The 23,943-nt window shown below is 43.1% G+C and overlaps 1 protein-coding gene and 1 long non-coding RNA gene across 2 annotated transcripts; one reads left to right on the forward strand and one right to left on the reverse strand.

Moving 5' to 3' along the window:
- The first annotated feature begins 8,055 nt into the window (after window positions 1-8,055).
- LOC120616604 (uncharacterized) lies at window positions 8,056-12,215 on the forward strand. The gene is made up of 2 exons (XR_005656639.1): window positions 8,056-8,386; window positions 10,790-12,215. It is a non-coding gene; the product is annotated as an uncharacterized LOC120616604 (long non-coding RNA).
- A 2,529-nt stretch (window positions 12,216-14,744) lies between these two features.
- On the reverse strand, window positions 14,745-15,692 carry LOC120616693 (olfactory receptor 56). Its single transcript, XM_039880344.1, has one exon. The coding sequence runs from the start codon at window positions 15,690-15,692 to the stop codon at window positions 14,745-14,747; it is 948 nt and encodes a 315-aa protein (XP_039736278.1).
- Window positions 15,693-23,943: the final 8,251 nt, after the last annotated feature.

Genomic DNA, 23,943 nt, shown 5'->3' on the forward strand with positions numbered 1-23,943 from the left:
CTTTTGAATAACTGCGACATTGAGTATATCTGCAAAATCACCTCTTCCATGAAATGTAACATGAACATGGGAGTGATATCCACCATCCTCACTCAAGAGGACGGGATTATCAGGGCATTAACACCAGGCTGGGAATCTTGGGGTTCAGTTTTGAATTGTGCCTACCGCGGTTAGAGACGTGACAACCGTATATGGCAGTGTCCCCCCGGCAGAAAGCCTTTCTAAATTCCTTCAGTCTTTCTGTTTTTGTAACTTGTTAAAAACGTGATACTGAAATCGGGTGAGAGAAAATACTGGCTTGCCCTCCTTTCAGTATGGCAATCCTGGCTTTCTGTTTTCACTTGGCTGTGCGGGCTAAGTGGGCTTGCTGTCACATTGCAGCAGGATGGCCAGGAAATAGAGGCAGCATGATCAGCGTCCTCCAGCTGCTCTTTCAGTTCCCTGGTACTTCCTCCTTGTAATTTTAGACACTTAACAATTATTCCATTAAAATATGCTATCAACAAATTAGACAGGTGTAAGAATAATGAGCATAAATAAGTATAAAGAAAGTGAAAATGTTCCTTAACCGCCATGCCACCCATACTGTTAATATTTTGCTTTAGAGCTTTCCAGACTCTCTTCATGCATATTTTAACATTTGCGCTGTTTTAATAAAAACACTTCACATTGTGTTTTCTAACTAGCTTTGTAAAAATACTCAACAAATGTAATCATTATACTCTCATGTCAATAAATTCTTTCTACATGATTTTCCTCACTTTCATAGAATGTTAAAGCAGTAGCAACAGGCCCAGGGGGTGATGGAGGTGTAGCCCTTTAAGAAATAAACCAAAGAAACTCATTTAAACATACTTTTGGGTAGTTGTCCAGAGCTGCTTCTGAGAAACTTCAGATGGCTTTAAAAGTGCCTTTGCTTTTTACCTACAGAAGGCAGTCTAAAGAATTACTGCAACCATTTAAAACAAGGGGCTATATGGAGGGTCAGGAATAGTTCCCAGACTCACTTGTTGAGATTGTCCATGAACATGTCAGAGCCAATCAGCGGGCTGATTTTCTTGAAAAAAGGCAATCGTAGGATTTATAAAAAGAAGGAAAGAGAAAGGAGAGAAACCTCACTGCCAGTCTTGAAACAATGAGTCTTTTTTCCCCTGGGTAAGCTGCTTGGCTGGAGGCTGTTACAAGTATATGTCTGGGGTCTGCCCTGGTTGGGCAAGCTGAGCCCATAAGGAAATAATTTAGTCATTTCTGGTTTCTCCAAAAAACCCATGAGCACTCAGCTGTGAGGCATGTCGTAACTCTGTAATGCCTGCAAAATTTGGATTGTGTCAGCACACTTTTCCTCATTACAATTCTTCAGAAATTACACGTAACTTTTTGTTTTTTCACTCAAGTTGCCAATCAAAGCAAGAGAATAGTGTGAATGAAAAAGGGGCTAGGTAATGAAACTGACAAGCCCAGCAGGGCCACATAGCAGGCCTGATAAACTCAGTGACCAAAAGTAACCACAGAGGTCAGTCTGATCACAAATTCCTAAGCGGGCAGGTCATAGCAAGTAGTCACATCTTAGGCTTGGAGCTTCCTTAGCAAAGGTCAGTCTTTACATTGAGTGAGTTCCGGCCATTGTCCTTATGCATCAGGATAAGATACCTTCGAAATGTAAGAGTGATTTTTCTTTCTTACCCCTGGAAGGCACAACTGCTGGCACCGGAGCACAGACTTCCGAAGCCTCCATTGTTATCTTGTTCCCCATCTCTATGTACTGTAAATGTTGATTATTAACGATCCTGTACTCACCTTGTAAAAGAAGTATGTGTTTCACCATTTTGCTTTTTATCTTATCTTGGAGATCTCCCCACATCACTTTCTCTCAACACTTAATCTACCATAAATGGATATCATGCACCTTCCATCTCCTTTGATTTTAATGTATAAAATAAGCTGCAAAACTGTCGTTCTCCAGAGCATTTGAGATATTGCTCCCCAGCATATGTGGTCAGTTTGGCTTAAATAAACTCATAGAAATTCCCTATGGGTTTGGATGTTTCTTATGTAGACAACAGAATTCATCAGTTTCTTTTATTTCTTACAGACAAAACAATTTCCAATTGTTTATGGTTAGTATGTAGAAACGCTATTTCAGCATATTGATCTTGTATCTTGCAAGGTTACTAAATTCGCTTATCAGTTCTAGTAGTTTATTTTGTAGATTCCATTGGATTTCCCCCACAGATATCATGTCATTGTGAGTAATGAACATTTAACTTTTTCCTTACCAGTCTGGATGCCTTTAATTACTTTTCTCACCTTGTTGCACTGGCCAGAATCTCTAGTACAACATTGACTAGAAGTGCTGAGAGTGGACATCCCGAGCGGATACCCTTGTTCCTGATCCTTGGGGGAAAGCTTTCAGTCTTTCGCCATTGAGTGTGATGGTAATCCTTCACAGTGTTGAGAAAGTCACTTCTATCCCTACTTTGCCAAGAGTTTTTTTCTTTTTATCTTTTTCCTTTAATCAAGAATCTATGTTAGATTTGTCGAATGCTTCTTCTACGTCTACTGGAATGATCATATAGTTCTTTTTAGTTTGTTGATGTGGTGAATTACATTGATTTTTCAAATGTTGACCTGGCCTTGAGCAGTAGCTTAAATCATCTGGTCACTATTGGTTTCCTTTTTAACTGTGTGGCTTTCCCTGTATGTTAGCTCCTGTGTCCCTAGACCATGCAGAGAATGCTGCTCTGTAACCCAGCCCCAAACACCCCCAGCTTTACTGAGGTATGATAGACAAGTAAAAGTTGTTTAAAATGTACAATGTGATGTTTTGATATACATATACATTGTGAAGTAATCACCACAATCAAGCTAATTAACACCTCCATAACCTCACATAGTTACTTGTGTGTGTATGTGTGTGTGTGTGTGGTGAGAACACTTAAGATCTAGTCTCTTTGGAAACTTCAAGTATACAATACAGTATTATTATCTCTATTCACCATGCTATACATTAGGTCTTAGAGATTGATTCATCTTATTACTGAAAATTTGTATCTTTTGATGAATCTCTCTTCATTTATTTCACCCTCAGCACCTGACAATCACCATTCCACTCTGCTTCTATGAGTTGACTTTTTTAGATTCCACATATAAGTGAAATCTACAGTATTCATCTTTTCTGTCTGGCTTATTTCACTTAGCATAATGTCCTCCAGTTTCATCCATGTTGTCACAAATGGCAAGATTTTCTTATTTTAAAAGGCTTAATAATATTCCAATATATCTATCTATATTTCTATCTATCTATCTATCTATCTATCTATCTATCTATCTATCTATCTATCATCTAGATATCTATCATCTATCTATATTACCTTTTCTTTATCCATTCATCTAGGTTGCTTACATATCTTGGCTATTGTGAATAATGCTGCAATGAACTTTGGGGTGTGGCTATCTCTTTGAGATATTGATTATGTTTCTTTTGGGTCTTTACCCAGATGTGAGGTTGCTGGATCATATCATAAGCCAGTTTCAGGCAGAGTTAAGGCAGCGGCGTCACTGTTGGGTGATGAGTGAATCATCCAACACAGCTCTCACTATGATTGCCAGCGACCTCCATGCCGCTAAAGCCATGAGCACTTTTCAGTCCTCCTTTTTCCGAAGCATCAGTACCCTGGACATGAACTATGAAACTGCATCTGGTTTCCTCCCTCCTCCCAAGCTTGTGTCTGACTTCCCATACTTGGTGTATAAAAGAGCCCATCAGCCCAGGACAGTGGACACGGCTCCTTCTCCACCTGCATCCACAGGACCTGGTCCTTTATGGCCCAAGGATCCCTCTTTTAAAAATGCTTTCCGCCATGGAAGTTAAGCATTTGGTTTAACTGTTGCAAATGCGATCAACTCCTCTGGATTTTATCTTCAGCCCAGATCTCTCACCTGGCTTTCTCTTTCATTTCCATTTATTAAAAAAATAAATAAATAATAAATAAATAAAGTCTCTCGGGGTCCACAGGCTCCAGCTCCAGCCCCAACCAGCTCCCCGTTGTGCTCGCCTCTCAGGAAATGGTGTCTGCATGCTCCTGGCTTTTCAGCCCGCATGCTCCTCAGGCAGCTGCAGACACCACCACTGCCACCATCACCTCTCCCCCGGATAGCGGTCGTACCCTCTGGTTAGGAACCCATGTCCCCTCAAGCCAGCGCAGCAGAAAAAAGTCCATTTCTTCTGTGCTCACTCCATTAACCAAGCGTGAAAGGATGCGTGGGCAAAGCCCAGAATTTGCAGTGAGAAATAAAACAGAGTAGACACTCGAGATGTGTGCTAGGCAACAAGGGAAAACCAGAAGGTAATTGGTGAGCACCCAGCGCTTCGCATCCTCTGCATCCTCACGCAGCCTCTGCAGCCACAACTTGCGGGCTTTAACTATTTCTGCGGGTTTTACCCGATTCTGTTCCTGTCAGACGGAGGGCACGCCAGGCTGTTTGGCGCCCTCTCCTGCCAAAAGGCGGTGGTTGCAACCTTGGCAGTGACGACTCATCCAGATAACAGGCAGGAGGGTTCACTTACCCTGGGTGTTGCGAATAACAACCGGGGGGTCTGTGAACTCGGATGGGAAAAAAATAACAGAACTTATACTTTTAAAAATCACTTTTCATGGAGACTGAGTCTTTCCTTCCATTATGAATGCAAGAGACAGATCCCAGCAGAACCTGTGACTTCATGGCCAATAGAAAATACAGTTGTTTTTATATCACATCATAGTTGTAGATAATTTTGATTGTCATTTTTGTTCCATTGTCCTTAAAATTATGGTAATGATTAGGCATGCTGTTAGATCTTGTTATTAAGTGTTAATAAAACAATACATTGATGGTGATATTGCAAATTGATTTATAAAAAATTTTTTTGTAACTATTTCAATAGATTGGATTCTTTTTTAATCTTACATATTTTGTACTTATAAAAACATTGTTCTGAGAAGAGTATGATCATACTCTTTCACCAGTGATCATACTTTTCTCAGACCCTCCAAGAGGTCCATGGCCCCAAAAGGGTTGAGACTCTTGGAAAAAGTCCAAGAGAGGTGTAGGCCATGGGCAGAACCACAGGGCCCCCTCCGATAAAGAGGCAAGTGGCTTTCAGAGAACCAGGAGGGACCAGATCTCAGGGTGGTCAGGGAGAGCTGAACTGAGCAGAACCTTGCACTTGTAAAATAAGAAGGGGGTGCTGGTGGCCTCTGCCAAGGCACGTTTGTGGGGAGATTGGTGGAAATCGAGATGCCATCTGGGGATAATCAGGGCTAGAGTTGAGTCTACCTTTGCAAGGAATATCCCCAGCCAAGACCAAGGACTGGTCAGAGTTTGCTTGTTGAATGAATGAAGGATTATTACCACCCACATCTTTACTTTTCATTCATTGATTTATTCAACAAACATTTATGTAAATAAATGTTCCTGTCTAAGGCACAAGGTCCCACGTATTTGGGCAGCATGCCTGACTCCAGGTCCAGGTGCATTCCTGTACCTGAGCTCACCTATGCCTATTGGTGGTGGAGGACCTGAGAAGGATGAGGAAGCTAAGGCCACAGGTTCAGGATAAGGCCTGATATATAATTTACATAATTTTCAGGGCACAAAGAAAATAAAAACACAAGGACTTTGTTCAAAGAAGTGCTATTCAATATCATTCTAAGTGAAGAAAATTTTCAAATGTAACTTATTAGCATAAATTTTCTGTTCATTTTTATATTGTGCAATGGCAGTTTTAAATGCAAATATAAGAACATTTCACTCATATATGGAATCTCCAAAATCCTACAATTCTTATCTGATAGCTCATATATGTATAACGATTTCATTCTTTGCATAATGGTAGAAACGCTGCACAAAATGAACTCAATCGTTTTTATTTCATGTCTTGATACACACATATCCTACCGACATTTTCTACTCCCTGCTTACTGACCAGTAAGGAAGGACCGAAGGGCAGAGGAAAGATGGGTTGCTCTATTTTTCTCTTTCCTTGTCCATCGTTATTTTCAGTGTAAGAGGTTGGCTAAGGCAGGAAAGCACTAGGAATAAGGAAGGATGTGATAGGGTTTCTTCATCATTGGAAGTGAGTTTTTGTTCTGGCAGAAAGCATGGCCTCTTGGTCAGCACACTGCCCCCTGACCCTGTTCTATGGGTCAGCTTACCTCTTACTCACTTTGAGTCTTGCTGAACTCCCACACATCATGGGCCCACGGGAATTCTGGGCCCGTGGGCATCACTGATGCTGTGCAGGTAGGGTGGCAAGGAACAGAGGACATACATACTGCACAATATTGCACGTATCTCTTCTACTCACAAGCATGTTTTATTGTCCTCTCGGACTTCAAAGATCAAATTATAAAAAAAAATCTCAAGACAGCAGAGCCTTAAACCCAGCCACTCCCTTATCAGTACTGGCCTTGGGGAGCCTGTGGCTTGTGCTGAGCTACCTCTGGCACTAGAAAAGGGGGCTGTACTAGGCTGCATGCTGCTATGGACTGAAAGTTGGTGTCCTCAAACACATAAATTCATATCTTAATCCCCCACATGATGGTAACATTCTGACACTAATGTGATGTGTGGCTTTTTCTTCACACCAAACAATTCTCCATCATCAGTTGGGCATCCTACAATTCAATTCAACTCTGACACTGTCTACCTGGAGATAGTGTCTGATCCCACAAGTTAAGGGTTCAGTCCCACAAGACTGCCCCACTTCAGATGCCAATCACAAGTTCAGATTGTTATCTGCACTTCTGACCATTTGGTTGTAAATCCAAGTTTTACATGACCTTCTCCTTGGGTTCAATTAATTGGCTACATTGGCTCATAGAACTCAGGTAATCCATTTACTCACTAGATTACTGTTTTATTATAAAAGATATTAAAGAATATGAATCTACAGCCAGATGAAGAGATGCATAGGGTGAGGTATGGGGAAAGAGCCCACAGTTTCCATGCCATCTTTGAGCACATCACTATCCCCAAATCTTCATGTTATTCACCAACTCAGAAGCTCTCTGAGCCTAATTTTTTGGGGTTTTTGTAGGCGAGATTGATGAAATCATTGGCCATTAGTGATTGATTCACCCTCCAGCCCCTCTCCTCTCTTCAAAGGTTGTGGGTGGGTGGCGAGACTGGCAGCTAGCCCCCAACTTTAGGTACTCAGGGATTTTCTAAAAGTTATCTCATTAACATAACAAAAGAACCTTGATCTTTCTCATCACTTGGGAAATTCCACAGGTTTTAGGAGCTCTGTGCCTGGAACAAGGTTGAAGACCAAATATATGTTGCTTCTTATAAATCCTAATATCACAGGAACTCACACCACTGCGGAATGTCTTTCAGTGAAAGGGTGTTAGAAAGAAGGAACTTTAGGATTGGGGTTTTAGTTGGTTGATTTGTGTGTGGGGGCAGGTCTAAGGAAGGGAAGTTTGCTCTGGATTGGATATGCTCAGAAGGCAAGGGCAATTCTGAAAGGGTATCCCAATAAATCTTATCTACAAGGAGAAGCACTAGGTGAAGATAAAATTGTAATTGTCAAAGAAGCAGCAGTCACTCATTTTGGCCTAAAGATAGACGTAGAGATCAATGGAATAGAAAGTGCAAAACAGACCTCACATTTATGGTCAATTGATTTTTTTCTCTTCATGTTTTAATATATATTTTTATTGAAGTAGAACACACCATGAACACACCTATGAAACCACACCCCAGATCAACAAGTAGAACATCACCAGAACCCCAGAAGCCTCTCTTGTGTTTCCTCCCATCCAAAAATGGTAGAAACTGGGCTGGGAATGATGGAAGTCATCCAATCCAAAATTGCCCAAATGGAGAATGTGCCAAGAGATAGGTTGAAAAAAGTGAAATATGCATGTCATAGAAATGAAATGATGATGCATAAAACGATCTAATTTATGATGGAAATAAGCACGCCAGCCCAATGGTGTGTGTGCATGAAGTGCCCAAGCATGTTGGTGTATTTGTGTGTGCTGTGTGGAGTACTGGTGCTTGGGTGGGTGGGTGGGGAGGCGGTTTCACCTTTTATCTCCTATTTATCTGTCTTTTTAAATAACAAAAATTTTCGTTTATTAGTACTCAGGGTTGCAGAACAGTTGCAGCGTGCTGAGCACGTGTGACTCCCTGGCAGCGCCACCTGGGGCGGGGCCAGCCCTCCGCGCACTGCCATGGTGACCTCAGTCAAGCTGAGAATCAACTGGAAGTCCAAGGTTCCTGCTCCGTCCTGAGGATGATGGTCGCGCCTTCCTCACAGGGTGGTGGGGACAGTTAGAGGAATGAATAGATGTGCGAAGCATGGGCATCAGGGATGTGGAAAGGCTTCTAGAATCAGCAGGTACGTCGGGCCAGGCTGTTGGAGGCCCAGGGCAGGGAGGGAAGGAGAGCTAGAAGGACCCTGCTCTGCAGAGCCGAAGGTCAGAGGGGCCAGCGGGGATGAGCGACAGGGGGAAGACACGATATGCAGCCCAGGGAGGATGGAGAGCGCAGTGATGTAAGGGGCCGGGGGACGACGTCTAAGGTCTGACCAGAGGAAGTACCGGAAGGGGCAGGAGGACAGCGGAAGGCAAAAGGTGGACGGATGTGCTGAAGGTCCTTGGTGGCCAGACCCGGGAGAGTAGCGGGTACTGAGATTCTAATGTATTATCAACAACAACGACACTAAGGAAAAATGCAAGTGCCTTTCCCGCAGCCTAGGCTCCTGTTTCTCTCTGAGCTGATAGAGCACATGAAAGGCAGGTGGCCCAGAGACCCGCACTCTCTAAGCTCTTTGGAGACGCGGTCAAAGATGCTTGAGGTCACCCGGGTTCCTTCTGAAATGGCTCCTCAGGCCTCCGGCTCCTCGCGCCCCTTCCGCATCCCGCGTTTCCCTCTAAGGCTTATTAACGCAAAAGTTTCTAACAAGCGAGCTGCCCCTGTTTGGGGTGATTCCCTCAAGCCCGCTGGTCGGCTGCTCCCAGTGGGAGAGGCTCAGAGCATCCGGCGGGCCGCAACCAGGTGTCTGTGTTGCAGGAGCAGGAACTGCCCCTTTCTGTTGGCTCTACCTCTGCCGAACAACTGTCCCCTAGCAATCCTTCGCCTGGCCGCCTCCTCCAACACGTCTCCCCTGGATAGACTGTGTAACGGCAGCGCTACCCAAGTCATCCTCTTTCAGGGCTGGTCTGGGGATGGCCTTGGCGCGTTCATTGGTTCCCTCAACTTAACTGAATGTAAATACCTTATCTTGGATAGGGCAGGACAAAGCAGATGCCGAAAGATGGGCAGAGAGGTACTGAGGGAATTGGGGTGATGATGGTAGTGACATTTTCCACCTGGGGACTCAGCTTTCTGGAGAATGTTTCAGACTAGCTCCTCATGTACCCACTTCATTTGACCAGGAGGTGGGCTCTGGGCTCAGGGGCCCTGCGGTTTCTCTTGAACCCAGGCCGTCCTGAGGACCTGAGAGGGCTGAAGTCTTCTGTGAAAGTGTCTAGCTCAGTAGAGAGGTAACACCCAGCCTGGAGGGGAGTTTTGGAGGTTTCACAGGCAGCTTTCTGTGTCAGACCTGACCCCCTACCCCGACCCTGGAACCAGTTTGGCTTGATCTCTGCCCATTTGGACATCCTGTGGATTTAGTCCCAGGAGTGCCTGGACCTGAGAGGCCGTGGGGACCTGCCCTGAGCATGCAGTGTGGGGACCTGAGCCAGTCACGTCCATCTCTGAGCCTGTTATTACAATTGTAAAATGAGAGGATGGAACGAGGTGATCTGTAAAGGTTCTGTCTGCCTCTGAAATCCTCCACTGTCATGGTGTTTGCGCTGTTTCTAATGTCCCTGCTGAATGTCCTGCCCATCATCTAGGTGAGTTTAGGCCAAGATACAGAGCCCGTCCTCTGGACTGCCCTTAGTACAGTTGGAGGTGGCTCCTGTGACACGTGGGGAGGTGTCCAATCCCAAACACTCCTCAAGTACCTCTCCCAGTATTGTTCTTCCTATCTATTTGACCCCTGAGCAGGTGGCCTGGGCCTGGGACACAGCAGGAGTTCAGAGAGGAGCTGTCTGTCATCAGAGCTATTCCAAACACTGGCTCCAGTGCTCTGGGTTATGACAAAGCTGGCCATTGTCTCAGAAGGACCCAGACAAGTGTCCTTGAAACAGGAAGGGCCTGGGGAGACTGTATACCACCCACTCCCATCAGAACAGAATCTAGGTCAGTTTGCCAGAAAAGTCCTTTTCATCAGCCAGTTCTTGAAGGCAAGAATTCCAGAAGCAAAAGTGCAGATGAATGGGGTAAAGTGCCATGGTGGACAGAAAGGGGCTCAGAGGTTATGTTTCAAATGACACAGTGTCCCCTGCCTCCAGTTTTCACAAGCTGGACTAACCATGGACCGCCTCCCTCCTCAGTCTCCTGGGATTTCTTATCTAGTCTTGTCTGGACCACTTTTCTTCTTAATCATCTGCCCCCAGGTTCTGATTCAAAACACAGGTTCGAGATACCAGTCCAGAGCTAATCAGACTTTCCAGTTCATTTCTATTCAGGACTGACCTAGACAAGGCCCTTCCCTGGTCTTTAAATTTTTTCATTTCATTAAATTCAATGATTTATCCTCTGTTATACCCATGGCCCACTCACTTCCTTCCCCATTGCCAGCGTGTTACAGGTCTGTCTACTGGACCAGGGCACCTGGATTTGGAACATGTGAGAAAGGCTTTGTGCCTTCAATCTCATCACATTTCCCTTTTCCCTTGTCTGTGTCTTCCAGTTCATCCACGCCACCTGCAGTGACGCTGAACATCCTGGCCCTATGCACCTTGGAGGATTTCTGGGAGTCATGTACCCAGGAGAGAGCTTGCCAAGGGTCAGCGGCGCTCTCTCCTCACGCCCTAGCCCATGCTCATTCTTCCAGACCCGACTTTCCAACGTCTGGTTCCGGCCCACTGCCCCAGCCAGCTGTGTCTTCCAAACGTTCAGAACCTCAGCCAACTGGCCACTCGCCTCTGGCCTTACCATTCCCTTGATCACTTCCCTTTCCTTCTGGAGTGCTGCCTCCCCTTCTGCCCCTTATGGGGGTTTGGCCAAAGCCTTTGTCAGCTTCCCTCACACCATCCGCATCCTGCAGTTGTCTTCCTGGGGTGGTGAATGCGAGATGCTAAGGGCAAGGGTGATATTCACTTTATTTGTTATATGGTATGTGAAGAGTTGTGTGTGACCTTCAGGTACTAGCTCAGCACCACACACCGAAAAAAACAAATAAATGGGACTTTTCTGGATGGCCTTATAGGTGGGGGCTGCTGGGAGTGAAGTTGCCTGCTCCACAGAGAGGCCCCAAATTGTCCTGCCCAAGTGGTCCTAGGTGTAGGTCCCTAGCCCTGTGGACCTCTGATAGCTACCACAGTGGATCTTCAGGAGACACATGGACATACCTCAGTCCCAGGAATGGTAGTGGCTGATGGGTAGAGAGAGGAGAGCCTCAGCCCGTTGGGACACCCTCAGCAGCCTTTGGCAGCTTCCCCATACCAGCCCCTCCTTGTCAGCTCACCCTGGCCAGGCTCTGGTCTGGCGTTCGAGGTCCACATAATTAGGACACATTCTCTCTGCCTACTCATGTGTCCCTGTTCTCTCCACAGTGCCCATCCCGCCTAGCCCCACCATACCCATCCTCACCAGTATGCCTTTGTTCAGATAACTAACAATGGCGAGACTAACACCTGGTTGTGTTGAGTGTGGGTCCTGTACTACACCGATGTTACTCATTTTACTGTCACAGCAGCATTCCGAGACAAGTACTACTCTTAACCCCATTTACAGATGAGGACACAGAGGCTCAGAGAGGCTAGGAAATATGTCAAGGGCAGCAGATAGGAAGAATGGAACAGTCTTGACTTCCTTCTCTTCTCTGTTCCACCAAACATTCGATCTATTTTTCCAAGTCTAGCTCAAATAGCTATGAAAACTTTCCTGGCTATTTCAGGCCAATGTCACATTTTAATAATAATAGCTAAAATCACTGCCTTCTTTTTTGAGGAAATGGCCCATGCTTTGCATTTCTTTCTTTCTTTTTAAATCAAGTATATTTGACATATAGCACTGTATGAATTTAAGCTGTACAACATGTTAATTTAACACATTTATATATTGTAATATGATTGCCATTGTAGCCATAATAAACACTTCTGTCATGTTCCATAGTTATAGTCTCTTTTTAGCAGTTGGAGTAATTAATTTCTAGTCTCTTAGCAAGTTTGATGATTATACTGTAACACAATATTGTTGCCTGCATTCACTGTACCGTGCATTAGACCTCTAGGGCATTTTCACTGTTTATTGGGCATTTGTTTCCATAAACACATCATTCTTATTCCCCCACCCCCAAACATGGGCAAGAAACTGTGGGGTTTTATAAAACAAGGGAGTCACTGAGGAAGGGTAGGAGAAGGTTTTACTTCAGACTGTGCAAGAGCAAGGTAGCCCTTTGTGGTAAGCATCTTAGCTATTTCTGAGGACACAAAAGAGTAGGGGATTTCTTAAATCTTCCTGTTTTGGGGCAACATGAGACTCATGAGCTATCTCACCCAGCCCCAGTCTCATGAATTTAAGGGTCATCCAAGGTAAGAAAAATAACCCCAAAATTGGAAATAAATCTGGAGGCCGAATGCACATCCTTTCAATGTATATTTTCCCCGAGTATTTATAATCCGTGGGTAAGCCTGTGAAACGATGACATCGGGAAGATCTGTCAGTCAGGAAGGCAGCCCCCCAACCTGGAGCCCTACGTCCTGGTCAACAGACTCCTCCACTCAGTCAGCACACCTCCACCTCTTTGAAGGAAATGTGCCTGAAATGGAAGCAAGAAGAACCTTGGAAAGGTAGGGAAGAGAAATTTCCAGGAGAAAAAAAGGCTCGTGTGGTTAGAACCCTTAACCTCTCCTCCTGTCTTGTGAAAATGAGTTGACTTTGGTGTTTGGGCATTCCACATCTACAGGCAGGAAACCCCTGATGCCTTCCACCAGGGCTGTAGAAATATTTTAAAGAAATGCATTGAGATTGGTCAAAATGTGAAAAAATGGGTCTGAAAGGAGGAACACAGAAAAACCTGGAAGAGAGAGCTCCATGCTAAATCATTGGCATAATTTTTAGGAGTTAAGAAAAGCCTTTCAAAAATAAAAATTATAACTCAGAGAGACAATATGACCCTCATCTAGGAAAGCAGGAAGGAGTGGTGGCCTCTCCTGGGAGCCAGTGTGGAGGAGAACTCTTGCTGGGCCAGAGCCATGCTCTTTTGCTGTCCCTCAGTCCACCCACTTTCTCCCTTCTGCTATGACAAAGGAAACTTGCTTCTATTTTCATAGATCCTTGGAGACCCCTCCTCGGCACACTGTTGTCTCCAGATTCTGGCAATTAAACTCCAAGGGAAGGGATCCTCCTGCAAAATTCTCTGCTTATCTCAGCTGCCTCCCAAAACAAACTCTCTCCCACAGGGAGTGAAGAGGAAGCCTGGGGAGTGAGGGTAATAGATCAAGTCCTTTGCTTAAGCTGATCTGTGTCCCAGTTTCTTCTTCTGTGAAAGAGAAGTAATGATGTTCACCACAAAATGTTCGTAGTGAAATTAAACTGAAAGACAATCTAAGGTCATCTCCCCATGGGAGGTCCTAAGAATCATAGTTACTATCAGTGCCGCTGCCCTCCATTCTCTCCAAGACAGAAACCAGTGGTTTCCTGTGAGTTAGTACAACTCTCCAGCCCCAATCCTATCTTCTCTTTCCTCTCTGCATGCAACAAAGATTATTTTCTTCCAGGAAAAGATAGGTTTATCACATATGTGTACAAAAGACTAGTACAGAGCTTAGATGGGTGGATACAACTAATACCAATGGTTCAAATAAAAATGTCTGAAATATGTTTTCAAATAACAGATCAAATTCTGCCATTTGTGTTCCAATCTGAATCCCCCATAGGGAAATAGTATAGTTAATTTTTCTGTTACAGGAACTAACATGATGAAAAGTAATTAATTTCCCTGAGGAGTGTGTATATACAGCACTTTCATGTGTATTTCCTACTTGCCAGATATTGTGAATACATCAATAAACAAGTCTTTACCTCTTTCCTCATGAATCTCAAAGACTTTGTACTTTATTCATTGAAGAATAGACTTGAAGGAATCTTTATAAAGTTCCCAGTTTTACAAGGTGAAAGGTGAGTGAACTCTAAAGAGAATTTTATAAGCTCATTTTCTGTCATCTGGAGAATTTTCACCTAAGACATTAGAGTGAGACATTATACAAATAAGAGACAAGTTCTATCTCTATATACACATAAGGAACATAGCACAATGCCCAGTACATGGCAGGCTCTGAATAAATAATAGATATTAGCGATAGAGTTATGAAGTTAAGCTCAGAGCATCCTTCAATGGTGGAAGGAATTCCACTTTTAAATAGCAAGTTATAGAAATCTCAGTGCTTGCACAGTGCTTGAGTTTGTAAAGTCCTACATTTTGTTTAATGTATTTTACAGAAGAAACAGTTCAAAAGATTATATGGTTAAAAGCTGTATTTTTCACCAGAGATAGAGAGTACTGCTTTAGGGTTTAAAAAGACCTCTCTAAACCTTTAGATGTCATGATTCTCATTATTAGTGAGACTCACATAGTGATTATTTACCCAACATTACAGAGCCAAGAGGTTCCAGAGCCAGGCACAGGATGGCCTGGTCCTTCAGTGCTGGCTGCCAATCCTGCAACGGTCCAGCTCCTTCCTCAGGGCCCCCATCACCTCCCGGTTCCTCAAGCTATAAATGAGGGGATTGAGGATAGGGGTGAGGACTATGTAGAAGATGGAGACCACCTTGTCATGGCTTGGGGCCCGGTAGCGCCTAGGTCTCAGGTAGATGAACATGGCTGTCCTATAGAAGAGAGAGACAGCTGTCATGTGGGAGGAACAGGTGGTCAGAACCTTTCTACTGGCCTGAGCAGAGCGCATATGGAGTACAGCCCTCAGAATGCAAGAATAGGAGGCCACGATGATGGAGAAAGGAAGGAGCAGCATGAAGACACAGCAAACAAATAACACGTGCTCAAAAATAGATGTGTCTATACAAGCCAATTTCAATAAGGACAGCACCTCACAGAAGAAGTGGTCCACATTCCTTGAACCACAGTAGTGTAAACTCATGGCTGCCACCATCTGAATCAAACCATCTAGTATTCCAAGGGCCCAGGAACTTCCAGCAATCTGGAGACAGACTCTCTGATTCATGAGGCTGGGATAGTGAAGTGGGCGACTGATGGCCACATAGCGGTCATAAGCCATGAGTCCCAGCAAGAGCCCTTCAGATCCCATAAGAGAGACAAAAAAGCCAATTTGTATGCCACAGTCCCCAAAGGAGATGAACTTCGTGCCAGACAGAAAGTTGACCACCATCTTTGGCACAATGTCACAGACCAACATGAGGTCCATGAGAGAGAGCTGACTGAGGAAGAAGTACATGGGTGTATGAAGTCGAGGATCTGTGAAGATGAGGAAGATGAGGAGGCCATTTCCACAAAGAGCTACTGTGAAGACCCCCGTAACCGCAGAGAAGAGGCCAAGGTCAGTCAGACTGTGGGAAAAGATGCCCAAGAGGATGAAGCCATCTGTGGATGATCGGTTCAGCCACATCTCCATGGCTTCTTTGTTGTTCCTGGTCACTCGAGAAAGTGGACAAAAAGTATTGGATTGATTGTTATTTCTTTATTGACCTCTGCATTGCACATCTTTGGCCAGCTATTTTCTTTGTCACTTATGAGGCCTCAACAACATAAGCTTTGGGACACAGAATGCAGCACTGCTTTATCTCCCAACACACCAACAGGAGCCATTTTAGCTCATAGAATTAAATCACGTATCCGTATTGGTATGTATTGGTGCCAGGAAGAGTATAAATTGACTTATTTTATCCATCCTAGGATCTTTGGACAATCTGCTTCAACAGTCAAAGTCTTGGGTCTGCTATATGGTACTGAGTCTTTGATTTGAGACCTCATGGACTTGGCAAACTATCTTTAACTGGGCTTGGATCATTTAATTTCAAAGAGATAATTTGTGTTATTATATGTGTTATATGTGTTGTAAAAAGGGAAGAGAATGAAGCAAAAATTGGTCTTTAGTCTGTATATTGTGTTTATGTTCTGAGAGTGTTATCATGCTGTCTACTCTGCTATATTTATAATACAGATAAAGAATATGTTCTTTAGTGTCTTACATGAGAAGGAAGAATTTCAGCTGGATGCCACTGTTGTCAATTATATTGGGGTTGACAGAAAAGTCACAGGGTCAATCAGCAGAAGCAATGACAACTAGTGGCCTCAAACTCTTAAGAACAGTGAGGTTTTCAGCTTTGCTGAGACTTTTCAAATGACTCCAGGATCAGGGCTTCAGTATAATTGGGCTGAAATCACATACAACTAATACTTGCTTACTAAGTTACCTTTAGCAGAAATCAAAAGCCTTTTAAAATAAAATCCTTCTAACTGATAACTTGCCCCTGGTGTTCTGAACCATTTACTCTCCGCCTTACAAAAGTTCCAATTAATTCATTTGGAGCATGTCAATGAAAATAATTTTCTTTGACCTTTGGTCAAAAATTTTTTTTCTAAATATCTTCTTATGGAATAGAACAGGAGACACGGACAGATTTTACCTGGATAAAAGCCAAATGAAGAAATCAAAGCCATGTATGCTAAAAAAAAAAAGACAAAATTCCTTTGATAGTCACAATATCTGAACCCAAGGCAAATAAAAGAATAAATAATTATAAGCAACCAAGTGGGAAGCATTACAGTCTTCTGACCACAACTCTTTTATTGTTATGCTCATGCTTGTCTTCACCATCAAAGGCATTTCCAGTTTTATTTTTTTAAGTGTGCATTTGATAAGTTTTTAAAAAATTTATTTATTTTAATTAGTTTCAAGTATACAGTACATTGGTTAGAAATCTATATAGTTCATAAAACAATGCCCCCAATTGCTCCCTCCCTTCCCTGATCCTCCACCTAGCCAACGTATTAATGCTAACTGCATTCCGTATGCCATGCTCTCCATCTCCGTGACCATCCATCAGCTACTAATTTGTACTTCTTTAACCCTTCACTCTATTCTCCCAGGCCCCCAACCCCACTCTCCTCTGTCCATCACCAAATTGTCCACTATATTTGTGAGTCCGTTTTCGATTAGTTTGTTCTTTTTATCCCTTAAATTCTGCATATAAGTGAAATCATATAGTGTTTATCTTTCTCTGTCTGACTTAAATAACTTCTAGGTCCATCAAAGCAATATCTTTTTTCAGCCCCTTCCTTTTAGTCTGTGTGTGTCTTTTAATCTGAAGTGAGTCTCTTGTAAGCAGCATACGTTGGGGTCTTGTTTTCTTATCCTTTCAGCTCCTCTATCTTTTGGTTGGAGCACTTAATTCTTTTTCATTTAAAGTACTTATTGATAGGAATGTAGTTGTCACCATTCTTTATTCCTGTTTTTGATACATGTTTTTTCTTCTTAAAGAAGTCCCTCCAACATTTCCTGTAATACTGGCTTGGTGGTGATAAATTCCTTTAGCTCATTTTTGTCTGGGAAGTTCTTTATCTGTCCTTCAAGTCTAAATGGATAAATTATTCTTGGTTGTACATCCTGGGTCTTCAATCTTCTGAATATTTTTTGCTAAGCCCTTCTGTCCTGCGTAGTTTCTTTTGAGAAATCGGCTGCAAGTCTTATGGGTATTCCCTTATAAATAATTATATGTTTTTCTCTTGCTGCTTTTAATATTCTTTCTTTGTATTTAAACTTTGGCATTTTAATTATGATGTGTCTTGGTGTGAGCCTCTTTGGATCTCTGGTTTTTGGGATTCTCTGAGCTTCCTGGGGTTTTATGTCCATTTCCTTCACCAGGTTGGGGAAGTTTTCCATCATTATTTCTTCAAACAGCTGTTCAACATCTTGATTTTCTTCATTATGCCAATCAGATGGATAATTGGACCCTTGATAATGTCCCATGTGCTCCTTAAATTATTTTTATAGTCTTGGCATCTTATCTCTTGCCATTCTGATTGAGGACCACCTGTTAAGATTAAGCAAGCAATCCACAGATGCTGTGCTTATAGTTGCCTCAAAAGGCCACACCAGAAACCGAGGCCATCAGCCTTCAGTGTGAGTCTAGGCGCTGCTCAGCAAGGGGCACCTGACTCGCTGAGGATACACCTGGAAGTGGCTTGGGTGGGGCTGAGAGTTGGAGAAGGAGGGGTTTCAGGGAATCTTCTGGGTGGAGTGACCTCTGTTATCCAGTTTGATGATGCCTTGGCTATGATGGCTATGACGGCGCTGTGTCTTGCACACTGGGAGCGGGGAGGGCTCAACAGGGAACAATGGATACCAGTGGCACTTCTGTACAGAGCGAGTCTCACCTAGGCCCTCACTCCAACAATGTCTCCCTGTAAGTCCCTATTGCGCCCTGTGCGCAGCCAAATTGGCACTGGTGCTCAGAGTGAACAGGTTCATCACCTGAAAATCCACTTGCGGATGCAGCCCCTTTAAGAGACTTCTGCTGCTGCTGCAGCCTCCATTTCATTCAGCCGCTCTAGACTGGGCAGCCTCACGTCCTCGCCACATCCTACCTTCTGCCGTTGCAAGGTGATTTCTTGGATTTCTCCCTAGTTGTATGGTTTGTTCATCTAGATCCCAGGAGATTTTTCCTTGCAGCTTGCACCTTGTTTCTGTCACAACTTTGATTTGGTCGCCAGAGGAATGAACAGAGCCTCTATCATCTATGCTATTTTCTTCTCCTCCCTCCAGTTTTTTTAGGCTTCTCCCTACTCTCTCTCATCAGACCCCTTCTAATTTCACCTGCTTCTTTCTCTATCCAGGGCTGCATTATCAATCATTTTTATGGTTTTTAAGTAGCACAGCAGTGAAGAATTTCCCACTTAAATTTGTGTACCTAGCTACTGCTGTGTAACAAATAGCCCCCAAATTTAGCATCATAAAATAAAATAACAAACATTTATTATCTCGCAGTTTCCATGAGTGAGGAATGCAGGTACAACTTAGTTGGATTCCTCTGGTCTAAAGTTTTTTATGTGGTTACAGTGAACTTGGCCAGTCTGCATTCTTCTCAAGGTTTGTCTGGAGGAAGTCTTGTTCCAAGATCATTTACTGGCTGTTGGTGGGCCTTTTTCCCTCTTCACAGGGCTGCCTCACTGCAGGGCAGTTGACTTCTCTCAGGGCGAGTGATTCAAGAGAGAAGGAGAGAAAAAGCACCCTACATGGAAGCCGCAGTCTTATAACCTAATAATGGAAGTGACTTCCCATTTCTGCTGAATTATATTCTTTAGAAGTGAGTCATTCAGTCCAGCCCACAGTTACTGGGAGGGAGCTCACAGGGCATGAATACCAGGAAATGGGGGTGAGTGGGGACCATCTTAGAGTCTGTTTACCACACTCTTCCATGTTTCATCTCAAATCCTGTTTGCTGATATAAATAAACTGGACACTCACTATTTTAACAAGCAATCTTGTCATATAAGAATGATAACGATTTGTTAAGTTGCCTAGAAAACAAAAAATCAAAGATGTTGAGCCAGTCAGCCTGTCTCTCAACTGTTGAGAAGAAGCAGGACTCTGTGCCTGGCCTAGTGATAGGCAATATAGAATAGTAAACATAAATTCAACTTTTGCATCCTACAGTAGTCACATTAATTTTTAATTTGACCTTACAGTTATTCTGCAATGAAGGTACAGTGAGATATTTTAATAAATAGAGGCTTTTTAACAGATGAGGAAATTGAGGCTATGAAGAGTTGGCTGGGTTGCCCAAGATTACATGGTTAGTTAGTATGGAACCAGGACTTGAGAAGGGAGCTTTAGAATCCAAGCTCTGGATATTTTACATTATATCAGGCTGTTTGGGGACAAAAATATCTTTAGAAGGTCAAGCTATTTTATTTTAGAGAAATTCTTAATTAGGTGCTCCCAATTCCATTTTATCCTGGCTCACCCAGGGGCCCTCTGATCAGTAATATGGACTTTAGAAAATTTGAAATTTTTTTGCTAAAGAGCCGTACAGATTTCCTGTCATATATAGTGCTCGTCATAGATGAGTACATGACCATGTTTGGTTATTCAGTTCCTGTCTTGTGAGTTGGTTAGTATAAATGGAATCCTCTAATCCTAGATGAAAATTACAATTACATTTCTCACCCTGAGAAACTCAGGGAAACATCTCAGGGTGATGATCATGAGGATGAAGTGGAGGAGCCAGAGAATCCATCTGCTTGCCTGTCTCTTTGAATGACACCGGAATCTGCATTGGATCCCAATACCCATCTCCAGCCACCACCGCAGCCTCAGCCTCAGCCACAAACTTCCCATTCCACAGACTGTATACAGCTGCCTGTCTCTCTGACACCTCAAACACAAGGTGATCCCCTGTCTCCCACACCTCATTTGTTTCATCCTAGAATGTGCTGCCTATAGTGCAGTTACAGTTCACAGCAGCCTCTGACTGGGCTCCCTGCTTCTCCACCAGCAGCAAGAGGGTTAAACCATCATTTGAAATTCAAGGCAGATAGTGTCACTCTTGTGCTCAGCTATGCCACTGGTTCCTAACACATTCAGGGCAAGACCCAATCCTTGCAAGGCCCCCAATCCCCACATGACCCACCACTGTGGGTGCCCTTCACACATCCAATACTTGGACATTGGCTCCTACCTCCCCCTCCCTTAGGGTGCTCAATACAGGAGCCTCTTCATGTTTTCCTGGAGCAGGATGGACACACTCTTACCTTAGGACCTTTACCCTTCCCTCTCAAGGGAGCGTCTCTTTTCCAGTTACCCACATGGCTCCCCCTCACTTCAGATCTTCTCCAGGTATCTCAAGAACATCTCTGCAAAGCTCCGTGTATGTGCATATGTGTGTATACATATATACATATACAGAGAGAGAGTGATGGAAGGGGGAGACTGAATAAAGTCATACGTGATAAAGTGACATGCAGCTGTCCCCTCTAATTTCTGAGAGCCCAGAGCCTGGACCTTTAATTGTAGGAACCCTTGTTCTTGATCTGAATGTACTAAGGGTTCACCGCTGGGCCCCTTTTTTTGAGGAATAGTAGTGATATTGTAAAAATTATCTTCAAGTATTTACAAGAGAAAGGAATGTTCTTTGCAAATGCATGATAATCTCATCTAGGAGACATTTGTGAAGGATGTATTTAGTTTTCCTTATCTCACTGCAAAGACAAAACAAGGAGACTCCACAAAACATGCTCTCTGTGCAAAGACCTAAGGTAACTTCCAGATCCTAGACCAGGGAGGTGAGCTACTTGAGCTATGTCCCTAGAGCCAGGAGCGTGGCTGACCTGTGCTGGAGAAATCATGCTCAGGTGTCCTTGCTGCCGATAACACCCAGATGTGATGTTGAGGGGGTTTTCTACAGAAACAAATTGCTGTTCCTAGAGCCTTCAATGTATTTTGACTGTATCAAGATTCAACCAAACAATGTAATAAATCAACTTGATTACCACTGAATGTCAGAATGACTATCTAATGGATGGTAGGAAGTGGGGCCTGGCCAGGTATTCTGTGAACCTTGTACTCTGTTGATATCCTATACCTTTATGTACTCGATAATTGATTATTCCTTGTTCCTTCAACAAATAGTGATTGAGTCCCACGGAAATAAATGAAGACTGGCCAAACGAGAAAAGCAAAGGCCATTTATTTAGAGCTTGCTCTAGCAGAGGAGTCAGCCACTGCCACCAGCATTTTGCCAGAGACTCAAAGGCGGGAAAGCTTTAGAGTGGGAAAAAAAGAAGCTTTAGGTGTGCCCTAATAGAGGCAGTTGGCATGGGGAAGCAGTGTGCATATTGGTATATATTTGGCTTTCTTTGGTTCATTCTAATTGGAATCAGGGAAAAAATTAAAGAAGCTGTCAATTATTAATATAGTCCTGGCCATTTGGGGCCTATTGCTCCAGAAGTTATTGTTTAGTTTCCTAGTTCATTACTAAAATGAGCACTCTGACTTCCTACAAGTCTGACATTGAGCGGGCTGGGTTCCTAAGCTGTTTGTTGTAGACAAGAGAGTTCGTTTCCTGGCAGGTTGCTGCAGGGGGAGGGTGGAGTTCTATTTTCATACATAACCCTGCCATTGCCTGTATATTCAGTCTCTTAGCACCGATACATGTGACTATCCCCCTGCTGATGGCATTTGTGAAAGAACTCCTAAGATTTCTCATAACAAGAAAAAATATTTTTTTCTATTTCTTTTGTATCTATATGAGACAATGGATGTTAACTAAATTTATTGCAGTAATCGTCTCACTACATATAGAAGTAAATCATGCTGTACACCTTCAGCTCACATATAGCCTGTGGGTGGGGCACCGAAGGCATCTCCTACAACACTCAACTTAAATCAGCACTTCTCTCTTCTTCCTGACCATGCCGAGTGGCTTTTGTTGTTTGGGAATTTTGTTTTATTCTTTCTTAAACACAAAGTTATGGAATTTAAAAATATCTGTAGCTAATTATACTTCCAGATATATTTTAGCAATAACTGAGGTCCCTGCATCTCTGATTTATATTCTCTCTGTGTTCTATTTTTTCATACTGGAGCCCATCCTTCTGTGGAAATCTGTGGGCAATGAACACCCTCTCTGCTTCTATTTGTCTGAAAATGCCTATTTTTTTCCTTTTGAAATGCCAATGTGACTAAATTAAAACTTGCAGGTAAGTTTCTTTCCACAGATGCCACCTGCTCTCTTCTGCTCTTGACTGGCACGATGAGGAATCTGAGGAAGTTGACTGCCAACCATTTATTGTTAAGACTTCTTTCTTTTCTGGTTGCTTTTCTGGTTGTCTCTTTATCCTTGATGGCTGCAGTTTCACTACAGTGGATTGGAGTGTGGCTTTATATTTATTTATTTATCCTGTCCAGAATTCAGAAAACATTTTGATTCTGAGAACTTGGGTTTTTCTTCAATTCGCAGGAATTTTCTCTCAAATGTCGATTCTACCCCTCCACTGCCTCCATTCCCCCTGTTAGAACTCTTATTGGGCTGATTAGAAGCCTATCATTTTATATTCTGGATTCTTAACCTGTTCTTTGTATTTTTGTAAACTGTGCCTTTCTGCTTAATTTGGAGAGTACCTAGGTACCAGCTTTCAATTTACCAATTTTCTCTTAAGCTGGCTCCTGTCTAGAGTTTATCCCAACTACTATTTATTAACATTTAATGCAGTATTTATCCTCCATGTTTTTTATTGGTTGTTTCCTGCTGTCATCATTCAGAGTTCATTTCTGACTATTTTTCTTTACTATTTTGTATTCTATTTTGGTAGGAGATCCATATTTACTTGTCCCTTCGTATATCTTCAACATACTATTTTAAATTCTTTGTCTAATTCTTCTATAATATGAATTTCATCTTGGGTGAATTACAGTGTTGGCTCATGTTTGGTTGTTTGCTTGTTATTGGCTCCTTTAGAAAGGAAGATTTAAATTTTTCATTTTATTACTATCATTTTTGTCTCTCTCATACATGTGCCTTGCAAAAAACGTGCACCCACCTCTCTACTCTGCTCAGTGGTTAATGATTACTTCTTTCCAGGCTTCTGGGTGCCACATCCTGAAGCAAGTTTTAACTGTGAGAAATCACAGTTGCTTCCCAGTGATGGCACAATGGCAGAGCTAGCTGGCTGGTCACCTGGAGAGCTGAGTGTCATCTTAGTGGCCATCATAGAGATGTTGGACACACGTTAATGTCCTTGTTCTGATGTCTGGGATTCTGCTATGCACAGGTTCCTCTCCCATCCTTTGCCCTGCCCAGGACTTCGTGCTGTCCTGGGTTCCCAGGGCCTAAGTGTGAAGCCCATTCATGGTTGCTCCTCCA

This window comes from Pteropus medius, unplaced genomic scaffold (assembly GCF_902729225.1).
Source record: "Pteropus medius unplaced genomic scaffold, Ma_sr-lr_union100, whole genome shotgun sequence".
Taxonomy (NCBI): Eukaryota; Metazoa; Chordata; class Mammalia; order Chiroptera; family Pteropodidae; genus Pteropus; species Pteropus medius.

Coding starts and splice junctions, on each gene's coding strand:
- LOC120616693 (XM_039880344.1), bottom strand. CDS start 15,692: ATGGAGATGTGGCTGAACCGATCATCCACAGATGGCTTCATCCTCTTG.